The following is a 23092-nucleotide window of genomic DNA, read 5'->3' as shown; positions in this document are numbered from 1 at the left end:
CTCTACAGACTGACCACGCCACCAGAACAAACCCCAGATCCTGTCCACACTGACCACTCCACCAGGCCCTGTCCACACTGACCACTCCACCAGGCCCTGTACACACTGACCACTTCAACTGGGGTGGCATCTGTTTGCCTTCAACTCAAAATTCTAAAATATGGTGTTTAAAATATAGATCAACTTTCTCTACTTATTCCTGTGACTACCTGCGCAGGTGTAACTTTCACAGGAGTGACCCAGAATCTGACAGAATCAGGATATAGACAGGGTGGGGCCTGTATACAATCCCCAGGTATACACAGGGTGGGGCCTGTATACAATCCCCAGATACACACAGGGTGGGGCCTGTAAACAATCCCCAGATATACAGAGGGTGGGGCCTGTGTACAATCCCCAGATACACACAGGGTGGGGCCGGTATACAATCCCCAGATATACACAGGGTGGAGCCTGTATACAATCCCCAGATATACACAGGATGGGGCCTGTGTACAATCCCCAGATACACACAGGGTGGGGCCTGTATACAATCCCCAGATACACACAGGGTGGGGCCTGTAAACAATCCCCAGATATACAGAGGGTGGGGCCTGTGTACAATCCCCAGATACACACAGGGTGGGGCCGGTATACAATCCCCAGATATACACAGGGTGGAGCCTGTATACAATCCCCAGATATACACAGGGTGGGGCCTGTGTACAATCCCCAGATACACACAGGGTGGGGCCTGTATACAATCCCCAGATATACACAGGGTGGAGCCTGTATACAATCCCCAGATAAACACAGGGTGGGGCCTGTATACAATCCCCAGATATACACAGGGTGGGGCCTGTATACAATCCCCAGATATACAGAGGGTGGGGCCTGTATACAATCCCCAGATACACACAGGGTGGGGCCTGTATACAATCCCCAGATATACACAGGGTGGGGCCTGTATACAATCCCCAGATACGCGCAGCGTGAGGCCTGCAGTCCTCCAGCGTGGCCTTCCCCAGGGGATTTCCATCAGGGCCTAACCTGCCAGGCCAGCAGCAACTATCCTTTTCAGAGCACAGTTTGAAACCCTCTTACTGAATCCTATCGTCAAAGCAACTGCGTTTTCTTTGCTTGGATAAATGAAGCCCAGGTGGTTTCTGGGCATCGGGGCAGTTTGAACTGCACAGTAAACACCCTTTGCTGTCAATGCCATTTTATTCACAGCAAGCTGCAGAATTGGGAAGGGGTTTAGAGGACCAGATTGCGAATTCTGTGCAAAGTGCTGTCCACTCGTTCTGGAAGGGACTGAAGTGGCTCCACTCTCCACAGCCTTGGGAGAGATTTTCCTGTCATTCTGTGTCCTGATTTCAAACATAAGTGGGAGCAAAGAGAGTTGGGAAAACTGAACGGCCGCAGCACAGTGCGGCTGGACTGAAAAAAAACCCCAGAAAATGCTGGAGAAAAGCTAAGCAGGTCTGATGGCATTTGTGGAGAGATGTTGCCAGACCTGCTGAGATTTTCCAGCATTTTCTGTTTATATTTCAGGTTTCCAGCATCCACAGTATTTTGCTTACTCTTACTGCACTGAAAACATCGCAAGAGAAAGACTGAAACAAGCAGAGTCAAACTATCATCCACATTTCACATCAGCATTATACAGGCCATTCGTGTTTATCACACAGTCTCACACCCAGGGTAACATTATACAGTGCCTGTAACATTAATGTATAGCAGCCTCTCACACCTTGCCCTGTCCTCTCAGATGCTGACACCACTCTGTGGTGTGCTGTGTTTTGTGAATGAACTCTACGTTGCTTTTCAGTGACATGATTCTGCCTTTTACAATGACAGGTGAATGGAGATGCTGTGAGCTACCCTGCAGTCAGTGTCCAGCCACAATCAGACTCAATGTCAATTCCACCCTGGTCCCCAAGACTCGTCCATCAGGATTTCAGGTCTGGGGCATCGCCGCACCAGACCACAGAATAATAATAAAAAAACAAACACTCTCCAATATTCAGTCAGAGCAGCAATGGTCAGCGAGGAGAAGCATCTGTCAGTCTGCTGTTTGATACAAGGGTGGTGCCGGGGGGAGAGAACAGATACACAAGGTACGGCTGGGACCAGTGTCCATTGAGCGGCGCAGTATGTTACATAATGCTGGCACTTCGATTCAGCTCTGACTGTGAGTTGTTATTAACATTGGTGTTCCTACGGGACAGGTTTGGGGTCGGGATGGGGATGAAGTTGTCGCTGGGACAGCCGTACTGTGTTAGAATCTCGATACACTCCTGACTTCCTGCTCGCCGAGCGTACGCCATTGGTGTCAGTCCACGAGCATCTCGGCTCTTCACATCTACTCCATACTGTAAAAACAACAGCAAACAGCATCACTCGTGTGAACACAGCACCGAACAGAGGGAGGAGGCAAGAGGGTGGGGTTGGAGCAGATAAACCATCACCTGAAGCATGAAAAAGGAACAGCATGAGATAGGAGAGGGAGCAATGGATCTGGGAAGAGACATGGAGAGGGGGGAAGAGAGAGGGTGTGAGAGGGAGAAGCACAGAGCGGAAAAGAGATGGAATGAGAAAGCAAGGAAGAGAGGGTGGGAGAGAGTTGGAATGAGACAGCAAGGGAGACAGAAAGCAAGGAGGGGGGGAAGGAGAGGGACAGCGAGGGAGAGAGAGCAAGAGAGGAAAGGGAGAGACATAGCTAGAGGAAGAAAAAGAGGAAGGGAGAGAAATAATGAAGGATGATTAAAAGATAGAGGCAGTGACATAAAAGCACTTGAGGGCATTTTCTATGCTTTATAAATGCAAGTACTACCAGGGAAGGGTGATTATACTGTCACGTAAAAAAATGTCCCTGTGACTGTTTTCTTTTTAATACCTTTCTTGGGATGTGGGCATCGCTGGCTGGGCCAGCATTTATTGCCCATCCCTAATTGCTCTTGAATGACTTGCTCGGCCATTTCAGAGGACAGTTAAGGGTCAACCACTTTGCTGTGGGTCTGGAGTCACATGTAGGCCAGACCAGGTAAGGACGACAGATTTCCTTCCCTAAAGGGCATTAGTGAACCAGATGGGTTTCTATAACAATCCAGTTTCACGATCATTATCACTAGCATTTTATTTCAGGTGTATTTATTCATTAATTGAATTGAAATTCCCTGGTTGTCACGGTGGGATCACTGGAGCATTGGCCAGGCCTCTGCATTACTAGTCCAGTAACACCACCAAACTACTAATGTCTCCCCGAGATTTTGTGAGTGTGGATTATTCCATTGGAGTGTGAATATTCACAGAGCTTGACAGCACAGCATGTAAGAAACGTGTGTATTGTAAATGTGCACGGGTTGTGTTGGGCATGAAGGACATTTGTGTGGGTGTTGGAGGTGTGTATGTGTGTGGGAAGTATGTGCATGTGGAGCGTTTGAGGGTGTGGAGGGTTTGTGTGTGTGGAGAGTTTGTGGGTGTTGTAGGTGTGTATGTGTGGGAGATTTGCATGCGTGTGGGAGGTTTGTGCGTGTGGGAGGTTTGTGCGTGTGGGAGATTTGTGCGTGTGGGAGGTTTGTGCGTGTGGGAGGTTTGTGCGTGTGGGAGGTTTGTGCGTGTGGGAGGTTTGTGCGTGTGGGAGGTTTGGATGCGTGTGGGAGATGCATGTGTGTGTGTGTTTGGGAGGTATGTACATGTGAAAGGTGCGTGCGCGTATGGGAGGTGCGTGCACGTGGGAGGTGCGTGTGTGTGTGTGGGCGGTGTGTGCATGCAGAAGGTGTGTGTGTTTAAGGTGCGTGTGCATGGGGGAGGTGTGTGTGGGGTGGGAGGTGTGTACGTGTGGAAGGTCTGTGTGCGTCTGGGAGATGGGTGTGTTTGTGGGAGGTGTGTGCATGTGGGAGGTGTGTACGTGTGGAAGGTGTGTGCGTGTGTGAGGTGTGTGCGTGTGGAAGGTGTGTACGTGTGGAAGGTGTGTGAGTGTGGGAGGTGTGTGCGTGTGGAAGATGTGTGCGTGTGGGAGATGTGCGCGTGTGGGAGATGTGCGCGTGTGGGAGATGTGCACGTGTGGAAGGTGTGCGCGTGTGGAAGGTGTGTGTGTGTGGGAGGTGTGTGCGTGTGGAAGATGTGTGCGTGTGGAAGATGTGTGCGTGTGGGAGATGTGTGCGTGTGGGAGATGTGTGCGTGTGGGAGGTGTGTGCGTGTAGGAGGTGTGTGCATGTGAAAGGTGTGTGTGTATGTAGGAGGTATGTGCGTGTGAAAGGTGTGTGTGTGGGAGGTGTGTGCGTATGGGAGGTGTGTGTGTGTGGAAGGTGTGTGTGTGTGGAAGGTGTGTGCGTGTGGAAGGTGTGTGTGTGGGAGGTGTGTGTGTGTGTGGAAGGTGTGTGCGTGTGGAATGTGTGTGTGTGGGAGGTGTGTGTGTGGGAGGTGTGTGTGTGTGGAAGGTGTGTGTGTGGAAGGTGTGTGTGTGGGAGGTGTGTGTGTGGGAGGTGTGTGCATGTGGAAGGTGTGCGTGTGGAAGGTGTGTGTGTGGGAGGTGTGTGTGTGGGAGGTGTGTGCATGTGGAAGGTGTGTGTGTGTGGAAGGTGTGTGTAGATGTATCTGGGAGGCAATGAGATGTTTGAGTATGTCTGTAGACTGAGTGAGACATTACACATGGTTTGTTTCTTACCCATATAAGGAGCTGGGTTATGACGACGTTAGCCATAGCACAGGACAAGTGCAGTGAGGTCCGGCCATCTCCATCCCCATACGTCTCGTTCACCTCTTCCTTCGTGCCGTGGGCAAGCAGCAGGACAACGAGTCTTAGATCATCCTCCACCACAGCACGGAGCAGCTGCTGTCCCAGGGGAATGTCCGATTGCGGGAGGGCAGCCAGCAGAAGTTTCTGCTCGTACTTGGCTCTGATCCAGCGCTCCTTCTCCTCTCTACCAGAAAGACCATCAAGATAAAACACAAGGCATCAGGCACAGTTCCTATAACTAACCCGATCTCTCAAAACAAAGCATAGAATCTACTCACTCCAGAAACACTAGGCAAACATTAGACCACAGAAAGAACATACAAGTTGTATACATAGATTCACTAAGATGATAGCAGGGATGGGAATTTATAACTATAAGGAGAATTTAAATGCTGGGACTATTTCCAGATAAGGATCTGGAACAAAAAGGATCTTGTTTGTTCAAAATCCTGGAACTCCCTCCCTAACAGCACTGTGGGTGTACCTACACCACATGGATTGAAGCAGTTCAAGAAGGCAGCTCATCACCACCTTCTCAAGGGGCAATTAGGTATGAGCAATAAATGCTGTAGGGGAGTTTTACTCTGTATCTAACACCATGCAGTACCTGTCCTGGGAGTGTTTGATGGGGACAGTGTAGAGGGAGCTTTACTTTGTATCTAACCCCGTGCTGTACCTGCCCTGGGAGTGTTTGATGGGGACAGTGTAGAGGGAGCTTTACTCTGTATCTAACCCCGTGCTGTACCTGTCCTGGGCGTGTTTGTTGGGGACAGTGTAGAGGGAGCTTTACTCTGTATCTAACCCCATGCTGTACCTGTCCTGGGAGTGTTTGATGGGGACAGTGTAGAGGGAGCTTTACTCTGTATCTAACCCTGTGCTGTACCTGTCCTGGGAGTGTTTGATGGGGACAGTGTAGAGGGAGCTTTACTCTGCATCTAACCCCGTGCTGTACCTGTCCTGGGAGTGTTTGATGGGGACAGTGTAGAGGGAGCTTTACTCTGCATCTAACCCTGTGCTGTACCTGTCCTGGGAGTGTTTGATGTTGCCTCTGGGTACCTGAAATGGAAAGTGGCACATGGGCAAATTCTGCTGTTCAAGGCTTGGCTTTATATCTGGTTGATCCACTACCTGAGTTTTGCTATGTAAGTGTATGATTGGTCTCTACTTTGGCCTCAATGTTTGCGAGAGAGAGAGAGAAACTGTGATGGAGAGGAGAATTAAACTTTGAGGGTTTGTAAAGGTCAGTGATGTGAACAGAGTGAAGCTCTGTGATCTGAGCAATCACTTTAACAAAGCAACGATGTGCGCATTTTATCAGCAGCTTCCAATTCCGTCCAGCTCTTGTCTCCGTGTGTTTGAAGTGTCACTAACAATGGCTCCCGCTGTTCAGCCACGATTTAACCCGCCCGAGGGAGTGCGAAATCGATTGGACTGAATAATACACCCACACTGTCCAAGTCACTTTTCACAAAAAAGAAATCCATCTCGCTTCATAACTCTTATCCATCTGTATCTGGATAAAAAATGGAATCAATACCACCAGCTTCTAGGAGCATGCTCAGAACACAGCTGACCTCTGAACTGTCTGCATTAACTGATAAGGGCTTACAGACGCCTGGCTGTTGTACTGTTGTCTGAATGAGTGACTGACAGCACCTTGGCCTGATATCGACTAACAACGCACAGCTTTCAAGTGCCAGCCCCTCCGAGACCACCCTCCCGCTTATCAACGTCATTACATAATTAACCCTTTCAGGGTATGGAGTGCTAGATTATTGATATCCACCATGAAACCCGGACGAAGGAGCAGGAAGGGACACCACTGAGGCAAAGAAGACTAACCTCGTGGTTCTGTCCTAGACAATCCCAGGTATTGTGAGTTCACAATCCCATCAGGGCATTGGGAAACTGAATAAATCCGGTAGTTTGTGGTCCGACACCAGGAAAAATCACCATGAAAACGGCTGGATTGCCATAAAAACCCAACCGGGGCACTGATATCCTTCAGGGAACCTGCCATCCCCACCTGGTCTGGGGATATTTTACTTCTTTATGCTTTTATTTCTTTACTCTTTCACGGGATGTAGATGTTGCTGACGAGGCCAGCATCTGATGCCCATTCCCAGTTGCCCTTGAACTGAGTGGCTTGCTAGGCTATTTCAGGGGGCAGTTAAGAGTCAACCACTTTGCTGTGGGTCTGGAGTCACATGTAGGCCAGACCAGGTAAGGACGGCAGATTTCCTTCCCTAAAGGACATTAGTGAACCAGATAGATTTTTACAACAATCGGTGATAGTTTCATGGTCACCAATACTGAGACAAGCTTTAAATTCCAGACTTTTTAATTGAAATTAAATTCTACCAGCTGCTGTAGTGAGATTTGAACCCATGTCCCCAGAGCATTAACCTGGGCCTCTGGATTACATTAACACTACCACACCAGTGTTGCCTACAAACTGAGTAAATGCAGAAACACTGAGGGCACTGAGTTTGGGTAGGAAGGAAAGACTTACGCAGATGGTGTTCTGCAGTTTGAAGGTTATGGGGGAGAATGAGTTATGACTGTGAAATGAGAACTGCTGGAAGACAAGACTTGCATTTCTTTAGCACATTTCATGACCTCAGAACATCCAAAAGTGTTTCACAGCTGATAAATTACTTTCAAATTGCCATCATGTTGCTTTGTAGATTAACGTGGGTGCCAATCTGCACACAGAAACATCCCACAAACAGAATATGTGAACAATAACCAGTAACACTGCTTTTGGTGAATTGTTTGAACACTGACTGCAGCAGTTCAGTCTCCTCCGCATCCACAGAGAGAGTTCAGGCAAATATTTATTTCAAGAACAGATGGTCATGGATGCCACTCAGGAATAGGAGCACTTTCCGGTCTTGTTTATTCTCTTCACCTAGTCCCATATAAATACAAGAGCAGGTCAGAGGCTGGGAGTTGTGCGACGAGTAACTCACCTCCTGACTCCCCAAAGCCTGTCCACCACCTACAAGGCGCAAGTCAGGAGTGTGATGGAATAGTTTCCACTTGCCTGGGTGAGTGCAGCTCCCAAGAAGCCTCTCTAATAACACTGTGGGTGTACCTACACCACATGGACTGCAGCGGTTCAAGAAGGCAGCTCATCATCACCTTCTCAAGGGCAACTAGGAATGGGCAATAAATGCTGGCCCAGCCAGCAACACCCAGATCTCATGAATTAATAATTTTTTAAAAATCACCCTGTCCCATTGCTATATTCACCCTGTCCCATTGTTTTCCTTGCTGCATTCATTCATTTCCAATAGTTTAAACATTGCAGTCCCAGAGTACATGCGGGGAGTAATGATGTTTTGAAATTTACTGGCACTGTTTGCTGTGACACTGAGGTAGACAGCGCAGAATATGCCAGCTTCCATCGAGAGGCAGCACTAAGTTGCTTCTCAAGGGCAACTAGGGATGGGCAACAAATGCTGGCCTAGCCAGTGAAGCTCATGAACATATTTTTTAAAATCACAGACGTGGGGGAAAGGGAAAGAGTCGTGGACACTGTTGGGGGTTGGAGGAGTTAGTAGGATAGAGAGTCATGCTAATTGCTGACTCACTTGCTTGGTTTTTATATTCAAAGCCCCAATTTACAAAGCCATATGCTCACATATTCCACACTTTCTTAACGGCCTTAGAAACTTGCCCTTCCACCTTCAATGACTTGTGAACATACACCTCAGGTACTTCTGTTTCAGCAAAATTGAGATTATGCAGCCTCTCCACATTATCCCTTGCAAAGTGCATCATATCACACTAACCTGCATTAAACTGCATTTGTCAATGTAGAAAACACAAAAAACATTTAGAAATAGTGAGGAAACAATGGGTCTGGCAAGAATGAGGAACTTAAAGAAATTAGTAGAACTGGAGAGGTTAATTGGAGAAATTAATTAATGAGGTTAAAATTCAACAAATCCTTTTGATATCCAGTGTCCTACAGTTTTAAAGAAAACTCTAAACAAAAACTCAGTAAGAAAGATTCATCTGGGGATGAGATGGCAAGTTAAGAATAGTATTACATTAAAAGAAAAGGGTTACAATGTTGAATAGCATAGTAATAAACTTGAGGATTGGGAGTGTTTTAGAAACCAACAAAGGGTGACCAAAAGATTGATGGAATAGGGGAAAGTAGAATATGAAAGTAAACCACTGGGAATATAAAAACAGATTGAAGGCACTTTTAGAAGTATATAAAAAAGAAGAGAGTAGCTAAAGTAAATATTATTCCATTACAAGCAGAGACAAGAGAAATTATCATGGGAAATGATGGGCAGAATTTTCCCGCTGTTGGGGGTGGGGGGGGATGTTTAAGAGCAGGCGCGCGGAGGCACACACGCCTCCGATCAGCGCCCCCAATTGGGGGCGTGCCGCCATTTTACGTGGGCGGGCCAATTAAGGCCCGCTCAGCGTGACGTCCACATGGAAGCGCTATGCGCTCCCTGTGCAGGCGGGGAGGGATTCCCTAAGCCAAGAGTGCGCTCTTTCGCGCATGCGCATGAAAGAGCGCATTCATCTCCCTGAGGCTAAGTGCAGCCTCAGGGAGATCGGCTCTACAGTAAAAAATCTGACAAATAGAAAAAAAAAATTCCCTGACATGTCCCCTCGTGTGACACTGTCACATGAGTTGGGACATGTCCATAACTTTTAAATACGCTTTAATTACATTTTTTAAAACCTACATAAAACCTCATCCTGCCGGTGGATGAGGTTTGATGCTTTTTCTAATGCCCACCAGGGCTCCCAGCCTGCCCACCAACCTTAAGGTTGGACGGGCAGGTCCATTAATTAGTTTAATGACTCTGTCAATGGCCTCAATTGGCCACTGACAGGTCGGTGGGTGCACAGCTGATTCTGCTGCGCCCCCGTCTACCTGAAAATTTAAATGGGGCGGGGTGACGTCGGGAGTTCCGCCCGCGTCATTTTATGCGTCGGCGAGCGGACCCGCCCCCTGCTCACCGACCGGGAAATCCTGGCCGATGAAAAGGCAGAGACATTGAATAAATATTTTGCGTCTGCCTTCACAGTAGGAGACACAAGTTCCACACCAGAAATAGGCAGCAACCTAGGGGTCAATAAGAGTGAGAAAATTAAGCTAATTAATATCAGCAGAAAAAAGGTACTGGAGAAACTTAAGAGATGAAAATTGGACAAATCTCCAGGACCTGATGGCCTACACCTTAGGATTCCAAAAGAGATATTTACAGAGATAGTGGATGCATCGGTTAGGGTTTTCCAAAATTCTTTTGATTTCAGAATGGACCCAACAGATTGGAATTTAATAAAAGAGAGAGAAAACATGGAACTGTAGGCCAGTTAGCCTAACATCAGGAAATTGCTGGAATCTATTAAGTAAGTCTTAATAATGTACTTAGAAAATCATAGTCTGATCAGACAAAATCAACCTGGTTTTACGAAAGAGAAATCATGTTTGACAAATTTATTAGAGTTTTTTTGAGGATGTAACGAGCAGGGTAGATAAAGGGGAACCAGTAGATGTACCAGACTTGGGTTTCCAAAAGGCATTCAATAAGGTTCCACACAAAAGGTTAATATGCAGATATGGGCTGACGGAGTTGGGGATTATAATGCGTAGAGGATTGGTTAACAGGCAGGAAACAGAGGGTAGGGAAGGATAAACAGGCATTCTCAAGCTGGCAGGATGGGACTAGTGGAGTGCCACAGGGGTCAGGCTGGGGCCTCAGCTACTTATCGTGCTATTTTGCTTTGCTCTTTTCTCCATTCAATTCCTGCACTTTCTACAATAGTCTTTATTCTGTTGCTGATTATGTCTCCTAGTCTTCTATGCAGTGTTGGCTACCCTTCTCCTGCCATTAAACTCTCTCCTAGTTAACCTACCTGTGAGGACATTAGCCCCAGCCCCGTTCAGGTACAACCTGCCACGCACCGTTCCCTCCTGCCTCAAAACTGGTCCCAATGTCCGAGGAATCTGAAGCTCTCCCTCCTGCACCATTCCTCCATCCATGCAGTCATCTGCACTATCCCCCTGGTCCCATACTCACCAAACAAGAAGAACTGGAATAATCCGCACATTACTGCCTTTGAGGTCCGTTTCTTTAATCTTTCTCTTAGTTCCTCAAACTTTAAACCTTTACCTACCTATATCATTGATTTCAACATGGAACATGACTTCTGGCTTTTTCCCTCCCTCTTGAAAAATGTCCCACACTGATTCAGTGACATCCTTTATCCTGGCACTATTCCTTCAACTGTCGCTGAGTTCATATTCTAGAAATCCTCGCTGAACACCATTAGGGGAGCACTTCTCCCAAAGGCTCCGTAACTAGAGGTGCACAGTAAGTGCAGCCTTGCCAACGATGCCCATAACCTAAGACCAAATAATGAAACAACCAGGAACAGAAACCTAGGCTTATATTTTTTTTTATTCATTCACGGGATGTGGGCTTCGCTGGCTGGGCCAGCATTTATTGCCCATTCCTAATTGCCCTTGAGAGGGTGGTGGTGAGTTGCCTTCTTGAACCGCTGCAGTCCATGTGGGGTAGGTACTCCCACAGTGCTGTTAGGAAGGGAGTTCCAGGATTTTCACCCAGCAACAGTGAAGGAACGGTGATATATTTCCAAATCAGGATGGTGTGTGACTTGGAGGGGAATTTGCAGGTGGTGGTGTTCCCATCTATCTGCTGCCCTTGTCCTTCTAGATGGTAGTGGTCATGGGTTTGGAAAGTGCTGTCTAAGGAGCCTTGGTGAATTCCTGCAGTGCATCTTGTAGATGGTACACACTGCTGCTACTGCGCGTTGGCGGTGGAGAGAGTGAATGTTGGTGGATGTGGTGCCAATCAAGCGGGCTGCTTTGTCCTGGATGGTGTCAAGCTTCTTGAGTGTTGTGGGAACTGCACTCATCCAGGCAAGTGCAGAGTATTCCATCACACTTGTGCCTTTCAGATGGTGAACAGGCTTTGGGGAGTCAGGAGATGAGTTACTAGTCACAGGTTTCCCTGCCTCTGACCTGCTCTTGTAGCCACAGTATTTACATGGCTAGTCCAGTTCAGTTTCTGGTCAATGGTAACCCCCAGGATGTTGAGAGTGAGGGATTCAGTGATGGTAATGCCATGGAACAAGGGGCAATGGTTAGATTCTCTCTTGTTAGAGAGAACAACATTGCCTGGCACTTGTGTGGCACAAATGTTACTTGCCACTTGTCAGCCCAAGTCTGGATATTGTCCAGGTCTTGCTGCATTTGGACATGGACTGCTTCAGTATCTGAGGAGTCGTGAATGGTGCCATTGCCAACCCCCATTTCCTTCCCTAACCCAGGGCACTGAGTTCAGGTGTATGCAGCATCCCAGATGAGCTATGGATATCACCCCCACTCCCCACACGCCCCCAGCCCCAGTTTGTGTGGTGCAGTTCCAAGCCATGGTGCCTTCATCCAATGGACTGTCTCTGCAATTTGCTGCTTTGCTGTAACTGTTTCTTCTGGTGCCAAGTTCACCTCAAAGCTCCCCAATTTCAGCAATATCTTCCTGACACAGGAAAGACCAGCTGTATGCCAAAATAAGAAAACGGAATGTTTTTTTGAGATGTGGTGTCGTTGGCAAGGTTGATATTTATTGCCCACCCCTAGTTGCCTTGAAAAGGTGGTGGCTGGCATTCTTCTTGAGCTACTTCAGTCCATGTGGTAAAGGTGCTCCCTCATTCACTCAGTACAGTTACCCTTATTTTTATATTGATATTTGCAACCATGTGCCTTTAACAGTGCAGCCTGGATATTCACACAGTAACAATTCCCCTCATGGGGGAGTCAAGAACTAGGGAGCACAGTTCCAGAATAAGGACTCTTCCATTGAAGATGGAGATGGAGGAATTTCTTCTCTCAGAGAATTCTCTTCCACAGCAGGCTAAAGGGCTGAATGGCTTACTCCTGCTCCTATTTATTACAATCTTATGTCCCTTTAAAGGTGCAGCCTCCACTCACTCTGCATTCGGAATCCTGTCCCTTTAACAGTGTATCCTGCATATTCATTTAGTACGCAGCCCTCAGTAATAGGGACCCTATAATTAGAATTAATATCAAGCTTCAGTTAGCTGACTGGAGACATTCCAAAGGCTGGGATTTGGGAAGTGCCGTAACTACTGATTAATTAGTTCCTAACACATTTTAATAGGGAAACACAAATCACTTACCTCTGCTGCCCTCTTTGCTGTGAGCCTTTTAATGTGAATGGAATTGGAATGAGACTGTGTGAGTGTACATTACCAGAAGCCAGCAGGGACTCTCTGCTTACAGCCCAAAGGCTGGCCTACTGCCAACACTGAGTGAGACCCTTACATTCAGTGACGAGAGTGAGCCACTCACCGTTGCTAAGCGGACTAAACAATAACAGAAGATTCCTCTCAGTTCTAGTAAAGTTTGCACTTAATTAGACTATCAATTTTTTAGATCTGATGGATAGCACAGTGCAGGCCTGCAAAAATGCAAGGATTCCCAAGTACTAGGAGGCCATATATGTATATATGGATATAAATAACTCACTACTGCACACACACGTGCAAACACAGGCTCAAAAATAAACACATTACTGTCCCCAGCCTCATTAAAGTGCAGGATATGGACAGCAGGCTTTTGAATGAGTTGAAGGTGACAAAGTCATGGATGAGGGTTAAAGCAGCAGATGCGTTGAAGCAGGGTGGAGCCAGGTGATATTACAGAGGCTGAAGGAGGCAGCCTCAGTGACTGAGAGGATGTGGAATTGGAAGCTCCGCTCATGGTAGATAGGGTGCCTATGTTACAAACAGACTGGTTCAGCGACAGACACTGAGAGGGGCGGAGTCAGTGTCTGGGGAATGGAGTTTGTGTTGGACACGTCATGCAGCAAATCAGAGTCAGTGGAAAGATTGAGAAGAATATTCCAGTCTTAAGCCAGAAGCACTGATCCTCCCTCCCAACAGACAACCCCGCCATGGACATCCCACAGCCTCCAAATAGTTCACTCCAGAATAATAGGAACACCAATTCCACAAATTCCTGCACTCTGAAAAATCACCAACAAAGAAATTATTATTGCTCCAGTCATCAAAGGGTTAATTCAGCATGGGAAACATTTCTATTGAAGCCCATCACCTTTACTCCCAGCTCTTTCTCACATTCATAGCATACCCCAGCACACTGTGATCTCCTTCCCCACCACTGAAGCCTGACACCAGCTCTACATTTCAATCAACTGGAAACCAAGAACAGACAGCCGACTAATTATTGAGGCACGAGGAGTGAGAGGAAGTGGTGTAAATATCAGGACAATAGGGCCTGAAATGAGCAGCCTCCTCTCCCGGAGTGCCCCCAGCTGAATGGCCACAGTGAGGGGCAAACTGCATTGTCTCATCGACAACAAAAGGGTCTTTGCACAATCGCAGCCAAAATCCAAATTCTGTCTTACAACTTTACAGCCCCGGATGACACATTACCAGACCCTTACAGGGAAAAGAATTCAAACAAAAGCTCTCCTCCTCAGCAGGGGGTCGGCGTTCCCTGATTCTGGGGAAGTGCACTGCACACTATAAACTTGCGCAGAATGCTGGCTTCCCAGCAAGAGCTCAGAACCTTCAAAGGTTGCTAAGGGGCTGGAATGAAAACTTCCCAAATGATTCTTTTGCCTGGTGGCTGTGAAGCTGCCTGCAATGATGTTTTCAGTATCTCCCGCTCCTTGCTGCATCTTTTCTGCCCACAGTGGCAGGGAATTGATGAGAGGGTTTTGTCGGGTGTGTGAGTGTTGCGAGTGCGGGCGGCTGTGCGCATGTGGATGTGCAGTGTGAATGTTTGTAACTGTGTGACTGTGGTCTGTGGTGTATGTGGGTGTGTGCAGTGCATGTGCACAGCGCCTGTGGGCTTGTGGTTGGCTGAAGTGTGAGACATTCAGACACAAATAGAACTACAACCACAGAAGGGGTTTGTTCCGGAACTATCTGTGCCCCTAGCCAAGGATTTCCAGCACAGTTACCTCATTGGCAAAATAGCCCAGGTGTGTCCTACCCACAAAAAACAGGACAGATCCAATCCGGCCAATTACTGGCCCACTCTCGATCATCAGCAAAGTGATGGGAGGTGTCGTCGACTGTGCCATCAAGTGGCACTTACATCTGCTCATCGATGTTCAGTTTGGGTTTCAGTGGGGACATTTGGCTCCTGATCTCACTGCAGCCTTGGCCCAAACATGGACACAAGAGTTCACGAGTGACTGCCCTTGACATCAAGAAAATATGTGACCGAGTGTGGTATCAAGGACCCCGAGCAACAATGAAGTCAATGGGAATCAACTGTCCACTGGTTGGAATCATACTGAACAAAAAACAGGATGGTTATGGTTGTTGGAAGCCAATCATCTCAGTCCCAGGACACTGCTGCAGGTGCTTTTTAAAAATTTTTTCATGAGATGTGGGCATCGCTGGCAAGGCCAGCATTTGCTGCCTGTCCCTAATTACCCTTGAACTGAGTGGCTTGCTAGGTCATTTCAGAGGGCAGTTAAGGATCAATCACATTGCTGTGGGTCTGGAGCCATATGTAGATCAGACCAGGTAAGGATGGCAGATTTCCTTCCCTAAAGGACATTTGTGAACCAGATGGCTTTTTACAACAATCGCTGATAGTCTCATCGGCACCATTACTGAAACAAGCTTTTAATTCCAAAATTCCTCAGGGTAGTGTCCTAGGCTCAACCATCTTCATCAATGGTCTTGTCTCCATCATAAGGTCAAAAGTGGGGACATTTGCTGATGATTACACAATATTCAGCACCAACCATCTCCAATAAGAAAAAATCTAACCATTGCCCCATGACATTCAATGGCATTACCATTGCTGAGTCCCCCACTAATCCTGGGGGTTACCATTGACCAGAAACTGAACTAGACCAGCCATATAAATACTGTAGCTACAAGAGCAGGTCAGAGACTGGGAACATGTGAATCAGGGCCAGGGGTTGGCCATTTGGCTCCTCAAGCCTTCTCCACAAGCTGTCGTGGTGGGATTTGAACCCGTGCCCGCAGAGCAATAGCCCTGTCCGCTGGATTGCTAGTCCAACGACGTTTGCGTCTCACCCTGTGGCAAGTAACACACCTCCTGACTCCCTAAAGCGTGTCCACTAGGCACAAGTCAGGAATGTGATGGAATACTCTCCACTTGCCTGGATGAGTGCAGCTCCCACAACACTCAAGAAGCTTGACACCTACCAAGATAAAACAGCCCACTTGATTGGCACTCCATCATTGGCATCTTAAATATTCACTCACTCCGCCACGCACAATGGTAGCTATGTCTACCATCTACAAGATGCACTGCAGCAACTCGCCAAAGCTTGTTCAACTGCACCTTCCAAACCCATGACCTCTACCATCTAGAAGGACAAGGGCAGCAGGTGCATGGGAACATCACCACCTGGAAGTTCCCCTCCAAGCCACTCACCATCCTGACTTGTGACTATATCACAGAATCACAGTGCAGAAGAGGACCTTCGGCCCATCAAGTCTGCACCGACACGTGAGAAACACCTGACCTACCTACCTAATCCCATTTACCAGCACTTGGCCCATAGCCTTGAATGTTATGACATGCCAAGTGCTCATCCAGGTACTTTTTAAAGGATGTGAGGCAACTCGCCTCCACCACCCTCCCAGGCAGCGCATTCCAGACCGTCACCACCCTCTGGGTAAAAGGTTTTTCCTCACATCCCCCCTAAACCTCCTGCCCCTCACCTTGAACTTATGACCCCTTGTGACTGACCCTTCAACTAAGGGGAACAGCTGCTCCCTATCCACCCTGCCCATGCCCCTCATAATCTTGTACACCTCGATCAGGTCGCCCCTCAGTCTTCTCTGCTCCAACAAAAACAACCCAAGTCTATCTAACCTCTCTTCATAACTTAAATGTTTCATCCCAGGCAACATCCTGGTGAATCTCCTCTGCACCCCCTCCAGTGCAATCACATCCTTCCTATAATGTGGTGACCAGAACTGCACACAGTACTCCAGCTGTGGCCTCACCAAGGTTCTATACAACTCCAACATGACCTCCCTACTTTTGTAATCTATGCCTCGATTGATAAAGGCAAGTGCCCCACATGCCTTTTTCACCACCCCACTCAGAATTGCACAGTGCAGAAGAGGCCCTTCGGCCCATCGAGTCTGCACTGACACGTGAGAAACTGTCGTTGAGTCAAAGTCCTGGAACTCCCTCCCTAACAGCACTGTGGGTGTATCTACACCACATGGACTGCAGCAGCTCAAGAAGGCAGCTCACCACCACCTTCTCAAGGGTATTTTGGGATGGGCAATAAATGCTGACCAAGCCAATGATGCTGAATGATATGAATGATAAAAAAAAGGGTCAGGGCTGTGAAACCCATACCTCAGTGAGAGTCATTGTAGGTGAAACTATACCTCAATGGGTGTCAGCAACAGTGTAACCATCTCATTGAGAATCAGTGCATGTGGAACCCGTACCCCAGTGAGAATCAGTGTGTGTGGAACCCGTACCCCAGTGAGAGTCAGTGTGTGTGGAACCCGTACCCCAGTGTGAGTCAGTGTGTGTGGAACCTGTACCCCAGTGAGAGTCAGTATGTGTGGGACCCGAACCCCAGTGAGAATCAGTGTGTGTGGAACCCGTACCCCAGTGAGAGTCAGTGTGTGTGGAACCCATACCCCAGTGTGAATCAGTGTGTGTGGAACCCGTACCCCAGTGAGAATCAGTGTGTGTGGAACCCGTACCCCAGTGAGAGTCAGTGTGTGTGGGATCCATATCCCAGTGAGAGTCAGTGTGTGTGGGACCTGTTTCCCAGTGAGAGTCAGTGTGTGTGGGACCCGTACCCAGTGAGAGTCAGTGTGTGTGGAACCTGTACCCCAGTGAGAGTCAGTGTGTGTGGAACCCGTACCCCAGTGAGAGTCAGTGTGTGTGGAACCCGTACCCCAGTGAGAGTCAGTGTGTGTGGAACCCGTACCCCAGTGAGAATCAGTGTGTATCGAACCCGTACCCCACTGAGAATCAATGTGTATGGAACCCGTACCCCATTGAGAATCAGTGTGTATGGGACCCGTACCCCAGTGAGAGTCAGTGTGTGTGGGACCCGTACCCCAGTGAGAGTCAGTGTGTGTAGGACCCGTACCCCAGTGTAATTCGGTGTGTGTGAGACCCGTACCCCAGTGAGAGTCAGTGTGTGTGGGACCCGTACCCCAGTGAGAGTCAGTGTGTGTGGGACCCATACCCCAGTGAGAGTCAGTGTGTGTGGGACCCGTACCCCAGTGAGAGTCTGTGTGTGTGGGACCCGTACCCCAGTGAGAGTCAGTGTGTGTGTGGGACCCGTACCTCAGTGAGAGTCAGTGTGTGTGGGACCCGTACCCCAGTGAGAGTCAGTGTGTGTGGGACCCGTACCCCAGTGAGAGTCGGTGTCTTCAGTAAAGATGGGTATATTCTTTGAAGGAATAAAACTACCAACTATGTAAAAGAATGACAAAATTTTAATCCTGGTCTACACGTTGTAACCCTCGAGGAATAACGAGCCTCCAAGTGTGTAAGAGACACAGAACTCATTAGTAATGCAAGGAGGCTAGGCAAAGGGCTGAGTAATTAAATTAACAAGGTGGGATGTAAAGGAACAAAATGAAAAAGGCAGGTTGCAAAATAAGACTTCCTGTGTGAAGGAAATGGACTAATTAAAACAGGGCAGCACGTGAAGGTTGAGGAAATAGTCGATTAAAATTTAACCAAACATTAATTGTCTGTAATCAACAAAAGGGTCAAGTTTGGAGTTTGGAGCTCATGGCCTTTGGAGGAGAATGACTGACTGATGAGAGGAAGTGCAGCTGGGATCTGACAGAGGCAGCCAAGCTGCACCCCAACACCGACAACCATCTTTGTGACATTGCAGTATGCTGCTGCCAATTTAACCGTACGACATAACGCTGTTGTTAATCAGCAGGATTAGGAAGCACTGGAGGGGCATCAGTCTGATTATTCTATATCAGGATTAATCGGAATGGGACTTTGTGGCATGGAATCACTTGTACCTCTGCATCCGGACACGATTTAGGAAAAGCCTCTTGCCAGTAGATTACAATCTGTCTCATGTCTCTTTCTCAAACTTATTAACACTGTTACTCCCCAAATTTCCTCTCTTCTTCCTCCTGTTTCAAAAACATCATCCTATACCAACTACCACCTCACTGTGCTAGTCTGGACACCACACACATTTTCCTACATCTTTCCCATGATATCCTTAAAGCATGAGAACCTGGCCCTTCCCTGCTGTCCAACACTGTGGGGCCCTGGCCTTATACTGGGTATCTCAGTATGCGGCATAAGCATGGCAACAAGGGGCTGTTTGAGCTCTTGGAGTACGTGGGCAGGCAGTGGCATTGCAGTGGCAGTAGTGGGTTAATGATCCAGACCTCATTACCAGACACACCCGCGAGGGGACAGGTCAGGAAATCAGTTCTGAAACGAAGTGGAAGGTGCTGATCAGAGCTATTTACTGTCTCGCCCAAGGGGCTGGAGTGTGCAGAACTGCCTGACAGGACAGCTGCAAAGGATGAGAGATGGTGAGCAATATCAGTACAGAGAGAGGAGAGCAGAGGTGAGGAGATTAATGAGGAGGGCAAGAGTAATGTAGTAGGGCAGTCAGACACTCTCGCTCCAACACTAACCGACAACATTCCCTGCACTTAATTAAGGCTGTCAGGGGAATACAGTAATACCTCTCTGATAATTAAAGGGATTCTGCTTCTATATCCATTAGAGTCTGTAGTAAAATTATACCAACAATTCTAATTTACTCAACATCAATTAACCCTCTGGCCGCTGGATATTCTCTGCCAATTGCTCTCAATTCTCACCCTCCCGTTCCCTGAAGACACACATTATAGGCACCAGTACACTGGCAGTGTCGGAGACAAGGGCCCATTATCTTGTATAATTGCAGAGAAACAATGTTCACAGGCTCATCAACTCAACCTGCTTCTATCCATACATCTCTCTCTAACCCAGGGCTCACTGGACAGTGATCAGGAGCAGGGAACCCTGGCTGATTTCCCCTCTCTCTCTCTCTCTAACCCAGGGCTCACTGGACAGTGATCAGGAGCAGGGAACCCTGGCTGATATCCCCTCTCTCTCTCTCTCTCTAACCCAGTGATCACTGGACAGTGATCAGGAGCAGGGAACCCTGGCTGATTTCCCCTCTAACCCAGGGATCACTGGACAGTGATCAGGAACAGGAACCCTGGCTGATTTCTCCTCTCTCTCTAACCCAGAGGTCTCTGTGGGTAACTTTGTGACCCTGCCTCTTGCTGATATTGCTTATTGATTTATCGATGGAACTGGATCTGGAGGTCTGTGTTGACCCAGTGCAACACTGGTGGTTTTGAACCAAGGACAATTTGTACATGTTTCCCATCACCCATCTCAACAAAGCCTGAACATAAATAACTGACTAGTACTCACTCTAAATTAAGTATGGGAGCAGTAATGTAGCTGATTGGATAGCATCAAATATTTTAATGCATTTAAAGGGTTTTTTGATTTAACTCATTAAAAATCGCCTCATTAGTTTTCAGTCTGATGTAGAAAGCATTGGTTTTCAGGTGTTTTTGTAGTGGTTTGTGAGCAGCTGGTATCCACCTGTTATTGGCAGCCTGGTAGCAGAGAGCAGACAGTATTGGAACCCAAGTCAGACAGGAGAACAGGTACCTTCACATCAGCAGCCTTCTCAACCAGAAACAAAGTCACCACATCACAATTCCACAATTCCGATACCATTTTAATCCGATTTGCATTTGTTAATTTTCAGCCCAGTTTCTGGTTGAATTTCTGTGGATTCAGAGTTTCAGCTGCGATCGTTCCAGCACAAGATCATGGGACATCCCACAAAAATTCACTGATTCCGCCACCATTTTATTTTCATGGTGGAGAACACTGATCTGAAAAGGATCAGCGCTTGGGAAACTACAGTGGACCTCAGCACCCTGGGCCAGTGGGCGTCAGCATCCTGGGCCAGTGGACGTCAGCACCCTGGGCCAGTGGGCATCAGCATCCTGGGCCAGTGGACGTCAGCACCCTGGGTCAGTGGGCCTCCGTACCTTGGGCTTGTGGGCATCAGTACCACTGGGCAAAGAGCAGAGTGACGGTGTGCAGGGGGCAGAGTGACCAGTGTGCACGGAGTAGGGTGACCAATGGGCAGGGAGCAAAGTTTTTTTCTTATTCATTCATGGGTGTCGCTGGCTAGGCCAGCATTTATTGCCCATCCCTTATTGCCCTTGTTCAGAGGGCATTGAAGAGTCAACCACATTGCTGTGGGTCTGGAGTCACATGTAGGCCAGACCAGGTAAGGACAGTAGTGAACCAGGTGCGTTTTTACGACAATTGGCAATGGTTTTATGGTCATCAGACTTTTAATTTCAGGTTTTTATTAAATTTAAATTTCACCATCTGCCATGGTGGAGTTCAAACCCAGGTCTCCAGAGCATTACCCTGGGTCTCCAGAGTATTACCCCGGGTCTCCAGTGCATTACCCCGGGTCTCCAGTGCATTACCCCGGGTCTCCAGTGCATTACCCCGGGTCTCCAGAGCATTACCCTGGGTCTCCAGAGCATTACCCTGGGTCTCCAGTGCATTACCCCGGGTCTCCAGAGTATTACCCTGGGTCTCCAGAGCATTACCCTGGGTCTCCAGAGTATTACCCCGGGTCTCCAGAGTATTGCCCCGGGTCTCCAGAGTATTACCCCGGGTCTCCAGAGTATTACCCCAGGTCTCCCGAGTATTACCCCGGGTCTCCCGAGTATTGCCCCGGGTCTCCAGAGTATTGCCCCGGGTCTCCAGAGTATTACCCCGGGTCTCCCGAGTATTGCCCCGGGTCTCCAGAGTATTACCCCGGGTCTCCCGAGTATTACCCCGGGTCTCCAGAGTATTACTCCGGGTCTCCAGAGTATTACCCCGGGTCTCCAGAGTATTACCCCGGGTCTCCAGAGCATTACCCTGTTTCTGTGGATTTACTACTTCAGTGACAACACCAATATGTCACCGCTTCTTCAGTGGGCAGGGAGCAGAGTGACCGGTGGGCAGAGAGTAGAGTGACCAGTGGGCAGGGAGCAGAGTGACCAGTGGGCAAGGAGCAGAGTGACCGGTGGGCAGGGAGCAGAGTGACCGATGAGCAGGGAGCAGAGAGACCGGTGGGCAGGAAGCAGTAACCGATGAGCAGGGAGCAGAGTGACCGGTGGGCAGGGAGCAGAGTGACCGGTGGGCAGGGAGCAGAGTGACCGGTAGGCAGGGAGCAGAGTGACCGATGAGCAGGGAGCAGCATGCCCAGTGGGCAGGGTGGAGAGTGACCAGTGGGCATGGAGCATAGTCACTGATGGGCATGGAGCAGGGTGAACGGTGGGCATAGAGCAGGGTGACCGGTGAGCATGGAGCAGGGTGAACGGTGGGCATGGAGCAGGGTGACCGGTGGGCATGGAGCAGGGTGACTGGTGGGCATGGAGCAGGGTGACCGGTGGGCATAGAGCAGGGTGACTGGTGGGCATGGAGCAGGGTGACCGGTGGGCATGGAGCAGGGTGACTGGTGGGCATGGAGCAGGGTGACTGGTGGGCATGGAGTAGAGTGACTGGTGGGCATGGAGTAGAGTGACTGGTGGGCATGGAGCAGGGTGACTGGTGGGCATGGAGTAGAGTGACTGGTGGGCATGGAGTAGAGTGACTGGTGGGCATGGAGCAGGGTGACTGGTGGGCATGGAGTAGAGTGACTGGTGGGCATGCAGTAGAGTGACTGGTGGGCACGGAGTAGAGTGACTGGTGGGCATGGAGTAGAGTGACTGGTGGGCATGGAGCAGGGTGACTGGTGGGCATGGAGTAGAGTGACTGGTGGGCATGGAGCAGGGTGACCGATGATTCTGTACATTACCCACTAAATATCCTGGACAGGGTTCAGGTTGGGAGATTATCAGTAATTATATCAATTCTGCAGATGCTGAGTTGTTCACCCTTTTAGTCTAGTTAATGACCGACATTTGTAGCACAAAAATAACTGCAAGTAAATAAGAAAACCTTAAAAGTTCCTCCCTAATTTGTGGCTATTATCCTTGTTACTCTGAATGATCTAGGTTGAATGGGTCTTTAACCGGATTCAAGATTCAGAGCTGAAATATAGAGAAGAGACAAGAAAACTAACTATTTAAAAAAAAGACAGCCACTGACAACTGGAATTTCTCTGCAACGTTTAACGTACAAAGTGAGTGGCTCCAGTAATGTCTGTGTGTCCCCCAGCACCGAGTCAGCTCCATCTGAAGTCTAACAGTGACAGATCTGCGAGTCAGTGTGGC

General features: G+C 48.4%; 1 protein-coding gene across 5 annotated transcripts in view; it reads right to left on the bottom strand.

The window, feature by feature from the left end:
* Window positions 1-1987: 1987 nt before the first annotated feature.
* The window catches only part of LOC144680067 (arf-GAP with GTPase, ANK repeat and PH domain-containing protein 3-like), a 708867-nt gene continuing 687762 nt past the window's right edge, over window positions 1988-23092 (bottom strand). For all 5 annotated transcript variants that reach the window (XM_078541211.1, XM_078541204.1, XM_078541205.1 and 2 more), the window contains 2 exons: window positions 4652-4907; window positions 1988-2354 (listed from right to left, as the gene is read on the bottom strand). In XM_078541211.1, the coding sequence (XP_078397337.1) occupies window positions 2139-2354; window positions 4652-4907 (472 nt within the window). In that variant the 3' untranslated portion in view covers window positions 1988-2138. The remainder of the gene's footprint in view (window positions 2355-4651; window positions 4908-23092) is intronic.

The sequence above is a fragment of the Cetorhinus maximus genome, chromosome 4 (assembly GCF_964194155.1).
Source record: "Cetorhinus maximus chromosome 4, sCetMax3.hap1.1, whole genome shotgun sequence".
Taxonomy (NCBI): Eukaryota; Metazoa; Chordata; class Chondrichthyes; order Lamniformes; family Cetorhinidae; genus Cetorhinus; species Cetorhinus maximus.
Note: the sequence above shows the minus strand (reverse complement) of the source record. Positions and strands in the feature narration are given on the sequence as shown.